At 37.5% G+C, this 19,555-nt stretch overlaps 1 protein-coding gene across 3 annotated transcripts; it reads right to left on the minus strand.

Moving 5' to 3' along the window:
• Positions 1–8,770: 8,770 nt before the first annotated feature.
• On the minus strand, positions 8,771–18,203 carry LOC132099175 (GTPase IMAP family member 8-like). Of its 3 annotated transcripts, XM_059505625.1 has the most exons (7): positions 17,959–18,203; positions 17,545–17,623; positions 16,739–17,446; positions 15,842–16,546; positions 15,643–15,755; positions 10,887–11,505; positions 8,771–9,480 (listed from the first exon to the last, which is right to left on the minus strand). In XM_059505625.1, exons 2-7 carry the CDS (start codon positions 17,588–17,590, stop codon positions 9,245–9,247), a joined length of 2,427 nt encoding a protein of 808 aa, XP_059361608.1. In that variant the 5' UTR covers positions 17,591–17,623; positions 17,959–18,203; the 3' UTR covers positions 8,771–9,244. The 3 variants fall into 3 exon arrangements, with proteins under 3 accessions (XP_059361608.1, XP_059361609.1, XP_059361606.1); XM_059505626.1 differs by lacking the exon at positions 17,959–18,203 and having other exon boundaries at positions 10,887–11,331; positions 17,545–17,939; XM_059505623.1 differs by lacking the exon at positions 17,959–18,203 and having other exon boundaries at positions 17,545–17,939.
• Between the last annotated feature and the right edge of the window lie 1,352 nt (positions 18,204–19,555).

The raw sequence follows: 19,555 nt of genomic DNA on the forward strand, positions 1-19,555 counted from the left end.
TCCTCATGCCGACGGCCTGTCGGAGGGCGCGAGGTAGCGCGCGCAGGAGGCAATCGACTACCACTCGTTCCGCTACCTGTGTTGGGGTGGGGTCTCCCTCCAGCAACCAGTGCTGGGCGATGCGGCTGAGTTCGGCCGCCTGGGCACGGGCTGGCACCCGGGGCTTGTACTCCCATTCGTGGAACTGCTGGGCGGCACACACAGGGGAGAGGCCCAGCCTCGCGAGGATCTCTCGCTTAACTTCGGCATAATCGTCGGCGGTCGTCAAGGGGAGCGAGAAGTAAGCCCTCTGTGCTTCACCGGTCAGGAGGGGTGCCAGCGCACGTGCACATTCGTCCTCGGGCCATCCCTCACGGTGGGCGGTGTTTTCGAAGACCTGAAGGAAGGCCTCCACATCGTCATCGGCTGTCATCTTGGGTAACAGGTGGGTGGCTTGTGCCCGAGGCTCAGGTAGCGAAACGCGCTGGGCTGCGGCGGCCCGGACGGCGGCGAGTTCATCCTCCGTCCTGCCCAGGCGAGTGGCGAGGTGTTCCGCTATTTGCTGCTGGCGGATGCTCACTTCAGCGAGGCACTGTAAGACGTCCTCCGTCGTTTGAGTGCAGCGTGTGCTGTTTAAGAGCGTGTAGGCTGACGGGGAGCAGCTGTGACCGATCAGCCGGTGACGAGGACGTGCAGGTGCTTTCTGTTGGTTGCCAGGGCGACGCTGATTCCTCTGGGAGCGCTCGTCACAATATATATATATATATATATATATTTTTTTTTAATTATCCTATTATTATAGCTTATATTTTTATAATCGGTTAGATTAATTCCCCCCTTCTTTTCAATCTCTTTACTTTAAGTTCATAATCATTTCATTAAGAAGAGTGCACTGTAAACGCTGGATATGCAGTTTTGATTATGCAGAATGGAATGTTGGCTGGAATGCATTGTAAATATATTTTTCTGTCATCTGGGTTAATGAATAGGCGCTAAAGAGCCTACAGTGTTTCGTTGAGGATTAAATCATTAATGGAGTTTCAGTTGTGAAGGAAAACAACATCACACATGGGCATACATGTAATCAAAACAAACCTTTTGCGGCATAATTGTCAGATACATCATAAATGAAGTTGTTGTGGTGTCATTAACTAATGCTAATACGTGAATGATTAATCACTTAACGAAAATCATTGTATTTATTAATATGATTTATTAATTAGCCACAATTTCAATAAATATGTTACATTTAAACATTCCAGGAAATACTACAGTCCGCCTAATAAAAGCTTTATTGGGAAAAATGAATATAAAAAATTATAAGAAATAATAATAGGATATTTGTAATAATAAGAATAATATGCAAACATTAGCCTACGGGGAAAAGACGATCAGTTGATGTCCTTACAAGACTGTAGGATGGATACAAATTTTTTATTATGGGCATTATAACATCCATTCATGATATATCGAAATCCATTTCTCGTGGCCACGACTCCTTATGGAACGACATAATTTTCTCGTGGCGACTGGTGTAATGTAAACAAACCTGCAACCCGGAATTAACCGAGATGGAATCGTTATGATTGTATTTTCATTTGAGAAGGTATTATATTACTCCTTATAGACATTATTACATTTATAAATTATTATATTAACCATAGTCCTTGGCAGTAGGACTGTATTACGTGCAATAGTCAGAATTGAAATGTATCATTAATACATCTTACATAAAGTGCATAATAGAACGCCTAAGATAACATAATTTTCTGTCCTACAGTCTTGTAAGTCCATTAACTGATCGCCCCGTAATATTTATACATTAATAATAGCTACTTTTGGGTAGTATTGATGGTTATATTTTAACATTTGTTTTATATTAATTTACAACCTTCATTTCGATCTCTTTACCTAACGTTCAGAATAGTTTTGTTAATAATAGCCTACTGTTAATGCTGGACATGCCAATAGGCTTTGATTATGTTGACAGAGGATTTGTCGCTGGAATGTATTTTACTTCTAACATATATAGAATTGTATTTCGCCTATTGAATAGACAATTACAGTACACAACTATACATACTATAGTGTTACGTTGAGGATTTATTCATTCACGTCGTTTCATTTGTAAATGAAACCACAACACGCTAATTGTTCTTCACACATGGGCATAAATGCAATAAAACATTAGAACTATCAGGCGTGTATTTACAAAATAGGCTAGCATAATTAGACCAAACGTCAACTAGGTACAGGCATTCACAAACTGCAAGGGGGATAATAAACATATATAACATATAATATAAATATATAGGCCTAATAAGTTAATGTTTGATGGAATAACAAATGTTGCATCCATCTCTGATAATCCAAGGTTGCTATGGTCACACAGGTTTGGTTATGCATAAAACGCCTGGGCATGAGAACAATATGTCGTTCCCTTATCATAACATGTGGTGGCCACACATAAGGATGTTGTTACCTCCACAAAATGATGTAGTGGCCATGATATCACAATCCCATGAGTTATGATGATGTTTCGACTAAATAATCTGTCGTGGGGACAACATTTTATCAAGTTCCCAGGAGTTATTATGTCGTGGCCACAACACAACTTAATTTGAGCTCCCAGACACCATACATCACAGTATTTGTAATACTAGTATTTGTTCTACTCTGAAAGCTTCTTAGTGTTCTGACAAAACACCTTCTCTACTTCCCCTAGCCTACACAATCAGTTCTGCACAAATACTTTTAAGGACTATAGGCATACCAGTTTTAAGTTTGAGGGTGTGCAATACAATATTTACAGTACTAGAACAGTATAAAGTTAACTGATCTTAAGTAATGTAAGCACTAAGGAAAAGTGATCATGTTGAAAAAGGTTTTGACAAACGTGTCTTTGTTATGAAAACTGTTTGAGTGTTCTGGATACTTGGCACAAATTAATATTGTATAGTGTGTTAGCAATTGAGAAAACCTGTAAAGTATTAAGGCCACCTAAATAATCTTTATAATTTTTACATGATTATTTACACATTAGTATATTGTTTTTTTATATATTGTGTTATAATTACTTCTGACTCTTCTTTCACTTCTTCTCTGTTATTTTCATGGCATCCCCATCCCACATCTTCTGCAGCCAGACGTACTCTGTCCTGTATGCCTTCTCGGTTTGTTCTCCAATTCTCCCATATCCACGTGCGTTTTATTGGTCTGTCATCGTTAAATAAATCAATGTCAAGCTGGGACCATATCTCAGAGGAATGTGCAGTGTTTCTATTCAAAATATCAGCTTCCTGCAGCTTCTTGACTATAACATCTGTCCCTCCAACCTTTCCCCATAGATCTGATCTTCTTACTTTGTGTCCTTTTTTAAATCTACCCATAGCAATGTGTAAGGTCTAACTATGGCGAGCTGGTGTGATTGTGGCGATCGACTGTCCTGCAAAGTTTGGCTCCGACCCTAATCAAACACACCTGCCTTTTTAATTTTTCAGTGGGCCTGAAGACCTTAATTAGTTGCTTCAGGTGTGTTTGATTAGGATTGGAGCTAAACTTTGCAGGACAGGGTTGGGCACCCCTGGACTAAACTGTCCGTATTCAGAGAATGTAGCATTGTGAATGACCATTCCACATCTCACCAGGACATTGATCTTCCAAAACATTTTCATGAGATGTGTTACTCACTGTGAAAAAGTATGTGTTATCGTAAGGGAGTTATATTTGTGTTTGGACCTGGCCGAGTGTTTTCTGCAGGTGTGTGTGTGTCTGTTTGTGTGGGTCTGTGTGTGCAGGGCTGTGCATAGTCAAAAATTGTTCATTCTATATTTTCAGGCAATTCAAAAATACATCTAAAACAACACCACACTGATATAATATCCACTATAATGTTTGGTGTAATAATGTTTGTATTATAAATTAAAAAATAAGTCGTTATTACAGTATATAAATCTATAGGAAGTAATATTATAATTCTACTACCAAAAGACAACCCAAACAATGTTCTGGTAAAACATTTTTTATTGGAAATACATAGTATTAAAACCATTCAGTTTAAAACCATTGCATGTTCAGTGCATCAGCAATTTACAGGGATATTTGGTTGTAAAGGGATAGTTGACCCAAAAATTAAAATTCTGTCATCATTTACACACCCTTACGTTGATAAAAGCATGAGGTTCTCGTTCTGTAAAATACAAAAGAAGTTATTTTAAAGGATAGTACAATCCAGACCGTTGTTGGTAGCCATTGCAAAAAAAAACAAAAAAAAACCTATAGAATTCAGTGGGTGATGTCATCTGTCTGGTTACCAACAATCTTTAAGATATCTTCATTTTGTGTTCAGCACAAGGAAGAAATTCATACAGGTTTGGAATTACTTGAGGGTTAGTAAACTATGACAGTTTTTTCTAATTTTGGTCAACTTACCCTTTAAGTGTGCACAAATGAAAATAAAACCAAAATATACAAGAAAAGAGAACACCTTGGGAAGCTGTGTGTGTGAGTGTGTATTTGTGAGTGGAAACCAGTATAGCTGTCAACCATCTGTAAGTATGTACAGTATGTGTGTGCGTGTGTGTGTGTGTGTGTGTGTGTGTGTGTGTGAGAGACAGTGTGTGTGTATGTGTATGTTTCAGTGTATGAGTGAGTGGGTTTATAACTATATGTATGTGTTTATATGAGTAAATTTGTGTGTATGTGAATGTGTGAGTGAGAGGGTGTATGCGTGTGAATATGAATGTGTATGTGTGAGTATATATGAGTGTATAGCTGTAAAACCATCTGTAAGCATGTACAGTATATGTACAGTACAGACCAAAAGTTTGGACACACCTTCTCATTCAAAGAGTTTTCTTTATTTTCATGACTATGAAAATTGTAGAGTTACACAATCAAACTCTCCTTCTCACCTCACATTGCTCTGCTTCCCTTCCAGGGAGAACGGGCCCCGTCTGGGATTCGGAGAGCTTGGTGTGTACCAGAAGGGTTGAGTGTGTGTGGGTCAGGTTTGGCCTGCATTAGCCTTTAAAACCTGAAAAAAGCTACATTTTGTGGAGCTCACAATGAAATGAGGATTTATAAAAGATTTCTTTTGTTCTGAATGATCGCTATTTGGGGATTGCATTTTAATACTTACTTTTTTGGCAGTTCACTTAGGCCTGCAGCCTGACAAATATGCAGATATAATAATAATAATATAATTTCAATTTGTAAACCATATAAATATTTAACTTCTAAATATTATACTTTAATTTAATTAAAAGTGTAATTTTTTTTTATTATATACGTGGAAAAATTAAAAGACCACTTGAAAATTCTGGATTTACTCGGTAGGGTTAGAGTAAAATTTTAATATTTTTAAATCTGAGAAAAAAAAAAAAAAACATTGTCTTTTCGAGTTATTTATTTATTTTCAGAAAATGACAATTGGTCAAAATAACACATTTTCATCAGGGTTATTCCACCAATTATTGATTTCTTAAGTCTTCTAAAGTAATCGGTATGGTTGTCTAAAAATGGATAGAAATATATGTCTGAACACATTTATCTTATTTTGACATTAAAATTTCAGTCAAATTAGGAAAGAAATGCCATCAGTAGTTTACAGAATAAAACAAAAATTATGTTTTACTCAAACACGTAACTATAAATTATAAATCCAAAAGTTTTTTCAATAGCTGCTTCTAATATTTATATTACTAAAATGATCTAAAATCTATTTAAAAATTTATATTTTTGCAATAATTTTATTTAAAATATAATTGTAATATTCTGTAATTATATTACTATTTTATAATATTTAATATATATTTTATGTAAAATTTTAAACATTGAAAAATATTTGTGGGGCTTAGTTTGATTAGTCACTCTTTCTTTGACGTTTTGATGTTTAATTACTTTTTTGCTTCCGCCCATTTACTTAAGAAGTCTTACAGCATAGTAAATATTTGTTTAAATAATTATAATATAAAAAATTATATATATATACAATATAGTTATACATTTTATTTTACTATTTTGTAAATGTAAATATAGCTAAATATAAATCTCTCAATTCAAGACTCGAGCACAGAAAAGCGCCTTTGAAAACAACCTTAACATCATGCTGGTATGTTAATATGTGCAAACACCGCATATTTTCTTTAAAAAATATAAATATCTATTAATTTATTGTGTTGCATGGATTTCAACATGTGACAGCGCAGCTCACGGCTGTCACCGCTGTGATATGTCATGTGAACCGCCCATATCTGTGCTGTACAGTCTCAGAATAATGTCTGCGAGCATAATCAGTCGTACAACTGTACTGGCTCAACGCGAGGCCTCCGTACACACACACAGAGAAAGCCTGCATGTAAGACCCTAACTCAAGTTGATGAGGAAAGAGTCTTATCTAGGTGTTGGATGTAATCCGCTCCGTGACTGCCAGTCCACTTTAAAACAGGGCAGTCTGCGTGAAATGAACAGCACCTGTTCAGAAACACCTTTTCCTGTGAGTTTACACGCAGGTTTGGGGTTCATGAGTTTGTACATGTGTGGTTTGTGTCTCTCTAATCTCTCTCAGATATCCATCCTCGTAGATGCAGCTCACACTGAGAACTGCGAGTTACTATCCTGGATCACTGCAAACGTTAATGATTTGTGTTTTAAAGCATTTGGCATCCGTCTGATGAAATGCAATAAAGAGACAAGAAACACTGAGTAAGGCTGAAAAGATGTGAATGGCTCCTGTTAATAAGATAAAGGCTGAAATGAGTCCCGGGGATCACAGTAGGCTCATTGCGAAGATCGCTTGGCCGGTGAAGAGGCGTTAAATGCAGGTTTGTGCGGCTCCAACACAAATATCAGGAAACATTGGAGGCCAGTCATGAACCAGTTCCAGTCTCAGAAGTAGATATTGAGTTCAGTTCGTTCATTTGCTGATGAGGAAAACAGAGTGTTTTCTACTAGTCTCCTCTGAATAAAAAAATCAGGGGTGCTTTATTGAGTAAAACTCGCTGCCATGATGCCAGAGGGTTGCTATGTGGTTGAATGTTGGCCCAAAAAGAGCCAACAAATGTGTCTCTATGATGTTCTGGCCTCTAAATGTGGCTCAGTTCCTTCTTTCTCTTTCTATGTAAATCTAGAGGAATTACAATGCTTACAAAAGAAAAGGAAACATAAATAATCCAAATGATTTGAAGAATCATGTTCATGTTCAAAATTATGAATTTTCTATTTAATTTTAATCTATCTATCATTTTATTTGTTTTTATATATTGAGCAGACAAAGTACTGTTTCTCATATGACCTATAGGAGGCGGTGTTTCTACATTATGTCAAAAGTAAGAGGTCTCTTGGCCTCGGTCCTGCTTTGTTCCAGCATCCCGTCGCATGTCACCCAAAGGGGATTTATGGAGTGCTGTGAGGAAGACAAGTCCAATATACGAGACACCTCATATAACAAGATACTCCATTTGAACAATTAAGGGCACAATGGCAAAAGCCGATGGACTAAAAAGGATGCATTTGGTATACGACAAGCACGCTCACACACGCTGCCACTATCTCCAACTGGAATGATACTGCACTGTCTGCACAAAAGCTTGATCACTGACTCTATTGACTGCTCATCGGTGGCGTAACTCAATCGGGGTAAGAATGCAAACGGGCGGTGGGATGGGGGCGAGATATGAAGAGACGGGTAGGGCTCTCATTTGTCAGGCCGCAGTGCATCAGTGGACCGTGAACGGCACACACAAACCATGAGGGCTCGGCCCTGACACCCTGCACCCGCTGTCAGGGTGCCATCACAGTCCCGGCCCCAGGCATGGGGGAGGGTTAAGAGCCAAGGCCACTGGGAGAGTTAATGATGCCTGACCGGTGGGACACACACACACACACCTGCTTGGTGTCCTCCACCGCTGTGCGTCGCTCCCTCAGATGGAAAGATCCTGTTTGGGAAACTGCTGATTTGGACTGTGCTGAGTTTTGGGGTTTTGCTGCAATGTCTCAAGTTTTATTTATTATTAATTAATTTATTATTAATTATCATTAATGTATTGGTTCATTTAATGCAAAGTTTTCATACAGATACATGAAAAACAAAAATGGAGCCTCCCAAAAAGAGGAAATGGTACAAAAAATATCTTCACCATTCAGATGTGACTGTGCCCACAGACAAGACACACCTGGAATAAACATTTGTTAACATTTTTCTGAATAAAATTGAGAGCTGTAGACCTTCTTTAACAAATAATATTTAATTTTCTTTGTTTAAATTTTTTGTTTTAGTTTTCTTTGTCCTTACAAATATGACTTTTATTCACAAACTATTTTTTGTATAACCTGTTACAGACTTTATCTCTTATTGACAGAAATGTAGGCTATACAATCTAAAGTTACAATTTAATTAAAGACAAATGATAAACATGCAATGTCTGATATGAAGAGTTTAGCCATTTGTATCATGATGAAACATGCACCTCTCTGTCCAGCCTAATACCTTAAATCAGCATTAAGAAAACAAATAAGGAATATTAATCATTTATTTTGCTCTTCAGTTTCACAAAGAAGTCTGAAGAGGAAGAGACTGAAGATGGCTCAAATGAGGTAATAAACCATAACATTCTTCATTCTAGTATACATAAACGTTTTGGCGGGTCATATTCCATTACTGCATTGTTATTTGACATGTTTCACTTTCAGGATGCATGTGATGCTGAGGAACTAATTGTGAAAGACCTGGAAACAGAGTGAGATTTGAGTAGGAACTATGAGGTACATTTAAACTGAGATAAGGCAAATCTGATGATTACAGCATTTATTCTCTGTCACAAGATCCCAGGAGCATCTCTTCAAGATTTTATCTTCTAAATGCACTGATGACTGGTGTTGCACCCCTTACTCGCTACCTATTTGAGCAAACTCTAAAAAGTGTGCACGGTGAATTGGAACTGCATTTCTATATTTTGTGTCACTCAAATATACAATGAAGACAGACCAGGAATGCATATCTTGAACAGACATACAGTAGCAAGTCCTGTCCAAACTAGTCCAGCTCATTTGTCAAATTCACTGAAAACAGACAGCCAATCAAAGAATCTGGTACACTGGCAGTTGTTAACCCAAAGCATTTGTGTGTTTGTGTGTGTGTGTGTAAACCTAACTTACAAATTTTAATTGTGTAGCTCTCATCTATCAAACATAATACACTCATTGAATTTATGTCAAGATTTCAGAATGTAAAATAAAATAGTATCACTGGCTTATTTCATAATGTTCATGTCTCTGGGACAGTGTCTTTTGCATCTTTTTCATCACTTTCCATCTTCAGATCTTGATGACCCTGTTCATTTATCCCCATATAACTCGAAGTAATGCTCATGGTGTCATGTCCAGATGATGCAGCATGATGTTTAGGATGTCTTAACCACTGACATACTTTGGCAGCAGAGTTGTAAAGCAGATTGTCAGCTCCTGCTGCACTGTTGCTGTCAGATAATGAATCTTCACTCACTGAAAATACAATGAAAAGTCTTTATATCTTAGTCTTGTGTTGGCTAGAAGAGCAAAAACGAACTAAAATAAAAAATTCTGTCTTCCATCTCTCTATGCATACCGTGGCAAATCGCCAATGCCTAGTATGTTGTTTTTTTTGGCTGGACCATTCATGGGTTGCTGGGTTAATGAATATTAACCACATTGTCTATATTCACTTAAACTGATTTGCTGAAATCAAAACAGAAATGGTAATATGTGAGCTCTTGCATTAGATTCGCCCACTATCAAAGAAACAGGCAGTGGCTTCTGCTTGTACTTAAAGGCTGAATAATTAAGTTGACTTGAAAAATCACACTTGCTGAAATCAGAATTAAACTTCTTCTTCTTCTGAGACTAAATATTAAAATATATCTCCTCCTAGACTTTTAAAGCTACAACCACCAAATTCGGGTCAGACCTTCAGACTGGTCTGACTCGGGTGGCAGTATCTTTTCTAACTGATCCGGCATATGGTTTTTGTAAACCAGACTATTAAAACCACATAGACTTTCATTGTGGGCATGAAAACTTTTATACAATAAGACTGATGGTTTATTTAAGCTGTCTATTGCTACAGCAAAGCTTAAAAACTTCCTACCGAAAATACAGCTAAAACCAGTCTAAGCTGATTGTCTATTTTGGCTGGTCTCCCAAGCTGGTTTAAAGTGGTTTTGGCCACTTTTTAGCATCTCAGGTGTGCCTTAGTTGTTTTCTAGCTGGATTAGCATAGAAACATGCTAACAACATGCTAGTAACTTGCTAATCAGGCTCGAAACATGCTAGTGAGATGCTAGTAACTTGCTAATCATGCAAACAACATGCTAATGACATGCTAGAAACACAGAGGCACTCTCACCTAAGCGACTACTAGTTGCACACTTAATCACTTGATTTATAGTGTTTCAAATATGCTGCACATCTATTTATATGAATAGGAATAGTTTGCTTTAAAGACAGAGAGCAAAACTCTCAAGCACTCAGTCAGTGTTCATGATAAGTGAAGGCAAGTGAAAATATATTTGTGCTAAACTTATACATAGCCTCTAACTCAAACAGAGTGAAATCTAACAATGGCTAATGATTGACATTATTTGGTATACTAGAATGAAAATTTAGTCACATATCAGAGTTATTTAATTCCATTTGCTTATCCTCTTGTTTTTTTTTGTCAAAATACATTGTAACACAAATATCGATTTACATTTTTCAAATCATCTTCCTTTGTATTACAGATAAAAAATAAATTCATACATTTTTGGAATGACATAAAGGTGAGTAAATGATGACAGAATTGTATTTCTTTGGTTGAACTATCCCTTTACTTCAGGTTTATTATTACAGTTGAAAGTATTATGACAAACTCAAGAAAAACAGAAACTTACAGTTTATCGATCGATCAATGCTGTTCCTTCGTTTTGCAGATGGCTTGTTCCATTCTGTGTCTAGATCCATTATGGCTGCCTCCAGCATCTTCTCTATGAGCTCATCCTCACGTTTATTCCACTCGTCTTCAGTCAGTGTCTTTGTTGGTGGCTTGCTTTCTTCCTTTTTTAGACTGAAGTATTCACCTCTGTTTCTTGCCACCATTACTTCAATCACCCCAAGCAAATCTTTAACTTGAGATCTACTACTCCATGTATTAACTAGCACATGATATCTGTTTCCACACTTCCTCACCAACTCTTGCAAGGCTTCTCCTTCACATGCAATGTATTCTTCAGCTGGTCTGTCCTTCAACCAGTGTCCATAACTGAATACAACCACAGTATGTCTCCATACATTCTCCCCAAAAAGATTCATGATATCTTCCACTGTTTGTTGAGCTTTCTTTGTAAAAGACACACGCAGAGGTAGCACTAGCAGGAATGCATGTGGGCCTGGTGAGCAAACCTTCACACTGCGAAAAATTTCTTTTGCATTTTCCAGTGTAAATTCTGAGCAGTTTGGTGTATTAACCACAGAGACTTGATATCCCTCAACTTTCTTCTGTTGCATCACACACTGTAAACCCCAATAATTCATCAGAACTCAAATAATTTGATGTCATCAGTTGGCACAGTAAGCAGAACTGTTAATTGCTATTAACTTGAAAAATTTGAGTAATTAACTTTTAAAATTAATTGAATTCATGTTATCTAAAATAAAATATTTTAGTTCAAACTTAAAATAGCTTTAACCAGCTAATTCAGTAAATGCTAACATGCTAATTGCTAGCACAATAATGCTTTGATTAGCATATCAATTGCTAAATGAGTAAATCAATATACACTGGACAAAATTATAAAAACAACTATTTTGTTTTTGCCCCCATTTTTAATGAGCTAAACCCAAAGATCTAAGAATTTTTTATGTACACAAAATGTATTTCTCTCAAATTTTGTTCACAAATCTGTCTAAATCTGTGTTGGTGAGCACTTCTCCTTTGCAGAGATAATCCATCCACCTCACAGGTGTGACATATCAAGATCTGATTAGACAGCATGATTGTTGCACAGGTGTGCCTAGGGTGGTCACAATAAAAGGCCACTTTAAAATGTGCAGTTTTATCACACAGCACAATGCCACAGATGTCACAAGTTTTGAAGGACCATGCAGTTGGCATGCTGAGTGCAGGAATGTCCACCAGAGCTGTTGCCCGTTAAGTGATTATTCATTTCTCTACCATAAGCTGTCTCCAAAGGCGTTTCAGAGAATTTGCCAGTACATCTAAACCGGCCTCACAACCACAGTCCTACGTGTACCAGACCAGCCCAGGACCTCCACATCCAGCATCTTCACCTCCAAGATCATCCGAGACCAGCCACCTGGACAGCTGCTGCAACAATCGGTTTGCAGAACCAAAGATTTTCTGCACAAACTGTCAGAAACTGTCTCAGGGAAGCTCATCTGCTGCTCGTCATCCTCATCTGGGTCTTGACCTGAGTGCAGTTTGTCGTTGTAACCGTCTTGAGTGGGCAAATGCTCAAATCCGATGGCGTCTGGCACTTTGGAGAGGTGTTCTCTTCACGGATGAATCCCGGTTTTCACTGTACAGGTCAGATGACAGACAGCGTGTATCACGTCGTGTGGGTAAGCAGTTTGCTGATGTCAATGTTGTGGATCGAGTGGCCCATGGTGGTGATGGGGTTATGGTATGGGCAGGATTATGTTATGGATAACGAACACAGGTGCATTTTATTGATGGAATTTTGAATGCACAGAGATACCATGATGTGACGAGATTCTGAGGCCCATTGTTGTGCCATTCATCCTCGACCATCACCTCATGTTGCAGCATGATAATGCACAGCTCCATGTTGTAATTATCTGTACACAATTCCTTGAAGCTGAAAACGTCCCAGTTCTTGCATGGCCAGCATACTCACCGGAAATGTCACTCATTGAGCATGCCATGTTTGGGATGCTCTGGAATGGTGTATACTACACCGTGTTCCAGTTCCTGCCAATATCCTGCAACTTCACACAGCCATTGAAGAGGAGTGGAGCAACATTACACAGGGCCACAATCAACAACCTGATCAACTCTATGTGAAGGAGATCTGTTGCACTGTGTGAGGAAAATGGTGGTCACACCAGGATACAAAGGAGAAGTGCTCACTAACACAGATTTAGAAAGTTTTGTGAACAATCGAATAGAAAAAGTCTTAGATCTTTGAGTTCAGCTCATGAAAAATGGGGGCAAAAACAAAAGTGTTGTGATTATAATTTTGTTAATTGTAGAGAACTGTTCTCAAAATACGCTCATGCACCATCCACTCATCACCACGATGGACCAAAACAAAAAAATTTAACACCTTAAACTTAAAAAAAAAACATTATAAAACACTTAGTTTTAGCATTTACTTTCTCTTTTGTGTGCCATGGCAAAGCATGCTGGGAAATAGAAATGCCCATTTTAAGTTTTTACTTAACTTCTAAATTAAAAGACACAAGTTCATTAAACTCAATTGGGATTACTTAAATTGAAAAAGAAAGTTCTAAATCAGGGGTGGCAAACATCGGTCCTGGAGAAAGCTACAGGCAGGTGAGTTTTTATTAGGGTTGGAGCTGGACTCTGCAGGGCTGCAGCTCTCCAGGACCGGAGTTCACCACCCCTAATCTAAATTAGAGGCTGACATTTTTTCGGGATTTCCGCGGGTCACAAGAATCTCGCTGGAATCATGCATGATTGGGAATAAAATCACCATTAATCACGGGACTGGGACGGGACAGGAAAAAATGTTAGCGGGAGTGAGCTGGACCGGGAATACACTTGGATCCACAACTTTATACACAAATATAGCCTACCTTTTATATAAACAAACTATAAACTAGGGGTGTGCGATATGAAGATTTTTGATCGTGGACGATAAAAATCTTTCTACAATATGCTTTTGAAGAAATGTAGTAACGTGCTGCAGCGCATTCTATCAGCTGCAGTTCTGGCTCCTCCGTCATATACTGAACAACACCACATCATTCACAGCAGTGTTGACTCAGCGCTAGAGTTACTCTCTCATTTACATGTGATTTTAAATGTTTCATTCGCGCGCTGCTCGTACATGTGGTTTTTCTGAATGCCGCAAACACCCGGCCAGAGTATGAGTGGAGCAGAGTATGTGAGTGGAGCGAGGAGCAGATTTTTCAAAAGTCGGAGCGTCGTGGTTTTTCACTCACTCCAAGCGCGCTTCATCACGAGTACAATTGGATCTCTCCGATCAGAAGGTTATAATGACGGCAATAACCGAGAGGGAAGGTACAGGCTAGTTCTCAAGGAGTTTGTCGCTGTTCCTTTTACTGAGTATTTTCGGGTTAAAGCATAATTTAAACAGATTTAGCACATTAATACGCAGTCGCTTTCCCAGTAGCCTAATGCATTTAAAAAAGTAATCTTACATTGCTACTTCATCTGTCTCTGATTTTGAATAAGCAGAAATCTGTAAGAAATGCATCGATCTGTAGATAAAATAACTGACAAAAGTGTACTGTTATTTTCATCACAAACAAAATTTGCACAGCAGAAAGCAGCAATTATACCTTTAAATGCTGACAATGTTATTAGTTTGGCGTGTGGTAGGAAAAAAGGTTTGCACACAATAGCCTAAGCCACTTTGAAACTCTCCTGTTATTTCATTTTTTTATTTTAATATAGGCTACGTTATGAACATAACATTGATATACACTGAAATACTTTATCCATGGAGTGAAGGCTGAGCGGTTTTTCTGGTATCAGTGCACGTGGAGCAGAGTGAATATTAAATTCTCAGAGCAGAGGGAATTTTTTTGTTAAAATACTCCGTCATTTTTGGTCATACACATAAAAGTAATTAATCTTTAGAATCTGTATACGTTTATTTGTGTGCACTCCGAATAACAACGAAACACTTTGCTTCTGTAAAATAATTAAAGCAAACAATTTGCAGTTTCTGCCGCCTGAGTCATGTGAACTTGAGTCACCCAGGTTAGCATGGATGATTTACATGAAATTTAATGTGTGTGCAATGCACATTGTTCATCATTTAAGATGGCTTTCAGTTAATAAAAAAATATATATATACCGTATTTTCCGCACTATATATATATATATATATATATATATATATTTATACACATTTAATATTTTTATTTTACAAAAGTTGGCATGCTGTGATCTGTAGCCTACTGTATTTTCTTTTTTTTACTGTAACTGACAGTTTTCAGCCAAAAAATATACAAACCAGGAGTGGGCGGGAACGGGATTTTCCCCCCAGTTTTTTCGTGGGATTGGGACGGGACGGGATTTTTTGGGGTTGGGGGGGGGGGTGGTGGGTGAGACAAAACAGATTTGAAAATCCACTCCCGTGTCACCCTCTAGTCTAAATACACAAAATTTTATTTGTTTGAATTTATTTAAAAATCGCACTATTGATGTTAGGGTTTACTGTACACATTGTTTGATATCAACTAGAAATAGGCCTAAATAGGTCCTATATAGGGCAAAAATATAAATAGGTTCTAATGACAATGATGTTACACTAATTAACTACTGCAATATTAAAATAATATTTAATAACGTTTTATAAACAGGAATTTATATTACAGATTCTAGTCAGGATCCGAGCAAAATTACATGAAGTAAAATTCTAACAGTAAAGGTTAACACTTTCTCGACATACATACCTCTGCCAATTTGTCCTCAAAAAAATGTCCTTCTAGAATGATGTTGCCTGACATACTTTTTCCAGCCCCTTCAAGTCCAAGAAGCACAATTCTCACATCCGAGAAAGTGTTCTCTGGAGTTATTAAAAAAGTGACAAAATATGTTAAAAACATTGTTGTTGTACTTCATCACCTTTAGAGGAAAATAAAGAGTACCTACCCTTCAGCAGCTCATGAAGGATCTGTTTTTTCTTGCTCACTTTCATCATATTTGTTTTGCCAGTTTTCAGCTTCAGTTCGAGCTCAGTAGATGGATTGTTTTCTATTTCTGGTACATATTGACAGCCGTTGTTTTCCATCACCATGTCCTCGATCTTCTCAAGGAGTTCTGTGACTTGTGTGCTGTCAGTGTACTGTTTACAGTTAAACACATGGTATCTGTGCCCACATTGTTCCATTAGCCACTCAAGATGCTTTCCTTCTTCTTCAGTACGTTCCTCAATGGTTGTATCTCCAAGCCAGTCTCCTCTCGTGAACAGCACGATTGTATGGCTCCAGACCTTCTTCCCAAAAAGACTCATATGTTCCTCCACAGCTATTTGGTACAATTTGTTAAATGCTATGGCAATGGGTATAGTTAAGAGAATAACATGTGGGCCAGGTGGGCACAGATACACACTACGTCTAATCTCCAATTTGTCCATCTCTGATGTCTTTTCAAGTGAATTGTAACAGTACCAGCCTGGAGTGTCCACCACTGTCAGCTTCCTCCCATGTACTTGAGCTTGGCGTACTGCACAGGACACTGTAGTTCTTGACTCGTCAACATCAAACACATCTTCACCCAGAATGAGGTTGCCTGCAGAGCTCTTTGAATCCCATGATGCACCGAGTATCACAATGTGTATATCAGTTAGATGTTGCTCTGTAAACAAGAGAGAGACCACGCACATTTATTCCAGAAATATTTGGTTATTTATATTTAAATATGCTAAAAAAAATTACAAATAATAATGATAATAAAATTGCAGCTAATATATAAGCTGATGAAATGTTTACCAAATGTTTACTTTTACCAAACGTTTTAATGAGGTGTTGTTGTGTAATAATATCTTACTTTTAATGTGTGCTTGGAGTTCAGTTCGATCTTTTTTCCTAAAAAGATTTTTTGGTTTGACTTTTTCCTCAGTGGTATTCTTTTTCAAATCCTCTGCAGGAATACTTACAAGATAGTTGCCATTGTTTTTTGCTACCATTTCCTCAATTTTTTCCAGCAGAGTGGTCACTTGTAAGCTGTCATCAATGCTGTTAATGTTAAGGAAATGGTATCTGTTCTGACACATTTTTAGAAGCCACAGGAGGTCTGGACATAATCTTAAACTGTTTTTAAAAGTAGCTTTATCATGTGGAGAAGTAGAGCTAAACAACACAATAGTGTATCCCCAGATTTTCTCAGACAAAGACTCAAGCTGCTTCTGCAGAGCGGTTCTGTAGATTGTTTTAAAGCCAGAATCTACAGGAATGACCAGAAGGAAGACATGAGGTCCAGGTGGACACAGTGTTGAGCTTCTTTTGATTTCCATTCTATCAAACTTTGGGGTATCCTCCACATCATAGTGCCACCACCAGCCTGGAGTGTCAACCACAGTAACGTGTCTTCCGTGTACTTCAGCATCTGCTTTAACAGACCGAGCAGTTCTTTTTCCAACAACAAAAGCATTTCTGCCCAGAATAATGTTTCCTGTTGAACTTTTTCCACTTTCTTCTCGTCCAAATAACTCCCGACCCCCAGTCAATATTATTCGGATTTCAGTGAGTCTTTTTCCTTTTTGAAACAGTTAAATAGTTATGTTTGGATTAGATCACTAAATTGTAGTTATTGTTTTGCTCAAATGGCATGATAAAAAAATTAAATAAACTTACCAGAACCAGATGTTGAAAGACTTTCCTCTTTCCCTTGATCTGACATGTCTTTTTTATTCAGGCTTTAATATCCTATTTGCTGAATAATGTAATTATTTACATTTACTGTAAATTATTTGACATTTGATCTTTTTTGGCTGTTTTACCATTAAATGTGTCATAAAAGTGACAGCTATCAGCAAAATCGTTAATGGTAATACAGAAATACTGTTAATGGTAATACGTAATACAATAATTATAAATTTTCTTACCAAGTTGTCAACACAAGTTGCAAAGATACAGTAATTGATATGGATCCTCCATCAAACTAATTGAAGCAATATATATTTAAGATATTGATTTATGTAAATTGTCTCTAATACATAGCATATACGTATTTAGAGACTTTATATCTGAGTCATTGATATGACTTACCTTTTCGTTTCTCTGTCGCAGTTTAAAATGAAAGTTCCTCATACAACGTCATAAATCTACTGGTTGCCAGATCTTCAAACATTTGTACTGCAAACCTAACGTATGTTGTTTACCTTATTGTATCTTTAAAGTTTGAATGTCTTAAAGATAATAATATGAACTGTAATCATACCCCTCATGAAGATAAAAGTGTATTTATACAGTAACTTTTAACCTGTTTGGAGTAGCAGGTCAAAGGATTAAACTTCTTTGTTAGAGTACACTGTATGTTTTTTTTAGTCGACACAAGCCACTCCCTGTATGCATTCACTTCCTCTCAGACTTCCCCTGTTTTGCCATGTCATGTTGTGTCTTATCTCTGCATTGCGCAATGTTTCCCTTTGCAGTAACTATTCATTCTGGTTCTAGACAACAACCCCCATCCATAGCCTGGAATGCAACTACTTTTTTTTTTTGATCAAGGTCTCTTTTATTTTCAAAGATAACAAACAAAAGATTTTCACGTGAAATAGTCAAGTCTAGTTCCTGTAAATACAAACAACCTAAACAGCTCCCCAATGCCCCCCACCCACATGTACTGGACCCCAACAAATTATCATGCAACCAGACATACTCCGATATGAGTCTGCAGATTCATACATATATAATTCAAATATCTAAATAAAATAAAATGACATCATCAATAAATAATAAAAATAAATAAATAAATTATATATATATATATATATATATATATATACACACACACATATGCATTGCACACACAATTGGGTTACATAGACATGTTAATAGCTGCCGTGCCTTCTACAAAGGAGATAAAAGGCTGCCAGATTGTATAGAATTTTCTAGTGGACCCTCTTACAGTGTATCTAATTTTTTCTAAGTGAACATAACTCATAACCTCCCTAATCCATTGGCCATATGTTGGGGGGAGAGCATCTTTCCATTTGAAAAGAATAAGCCTCCTAGCCAACAAAGAGCAGAAGGCCATCATATTTAGGTGGTGCCCAGTAAAGGTGGCATCTACCGGAGCCACACCAAACAATGAAATCAAAGGAGATGGTTGTATTGTTCTTCCACATATTTCAGAGAATGCCTCAAAGATGGACTGCCAAAAATTATGCAGCTTAAGGCACAACCAAAACATGTGTAATAGTGTGGCAGGAGCCTGTCTGCACCGATCACACGTAGGATCAATACTCGTTTTAATTCTAGACAATCTATCCTTGGTCCACTGAAGACGGTGCACTATTTTAAATTGAACCACAGCATGTCTGAGGCATATAGAGGAAGAATAGATACGCTGTATAATTTTTTGCCAGGTTTCTTCTGAAATTGTTTCATTTAGGTCTGTTTCCAACAGTATATTCGTATATTCAAGTTATACGTATTGAGCAATGTATAAATTCTGCCTATTACTTGTTTTATGTTAACTTTAGATTTTAAAATTGTTTCAAGCAGAGATTCAGAAGGCCTCAAAGGAAAACAGTCAGAGTTAGAGGCCACGAAACCTCTAAGCTGCAGATACCTGAAGAAATGCGATTTATGGAGACCATACTTCTGTTGCAATTGTATAAAGCTGGCAAATCTATTCCTA

Source organism: Carassius carassius, chromosome 22 (genome assembly GCF_963082965.1).
Source record: "Carassius carassius chromosome 22, fCarCar2.1, whole genome shotgun sequence".
Classification (NCBI taxonomy): domain Eukaryota; kingdom Metazoa; phylum Chordata; class Actinopteri; order Cypriniformes; family Cyprinidae; genus Carassius; species Carassius carassius.

What these genes read in the sequence shown, in the direction of transcription:
- LOC132099175 (XM_059505625.1), bottom strand. Translation starts at nt 17,590, where the DNA reads ATGTCAGATCAAGGGAAAGAGGAAAGTCTTTCAACATCTGGTTCTG. An exon ending in TCTTTCAACATCTGGTTCTG is followed by an intron (nt 17,447 to 17,544) that starts GTAAGTTTATTT and finishes TGTTTCAAAAAG; the next exon opens with GAAAAAGACTCACTGAAATC. An exon ending in ACTCCAAGCACACATTAAAA is followed by an intron (nt 16,547 to 16,738) that starts GTAAGATATTAT and finishes TCTTGTTTACAG; the next exon opens with AGCAACATCTAACTGATATA.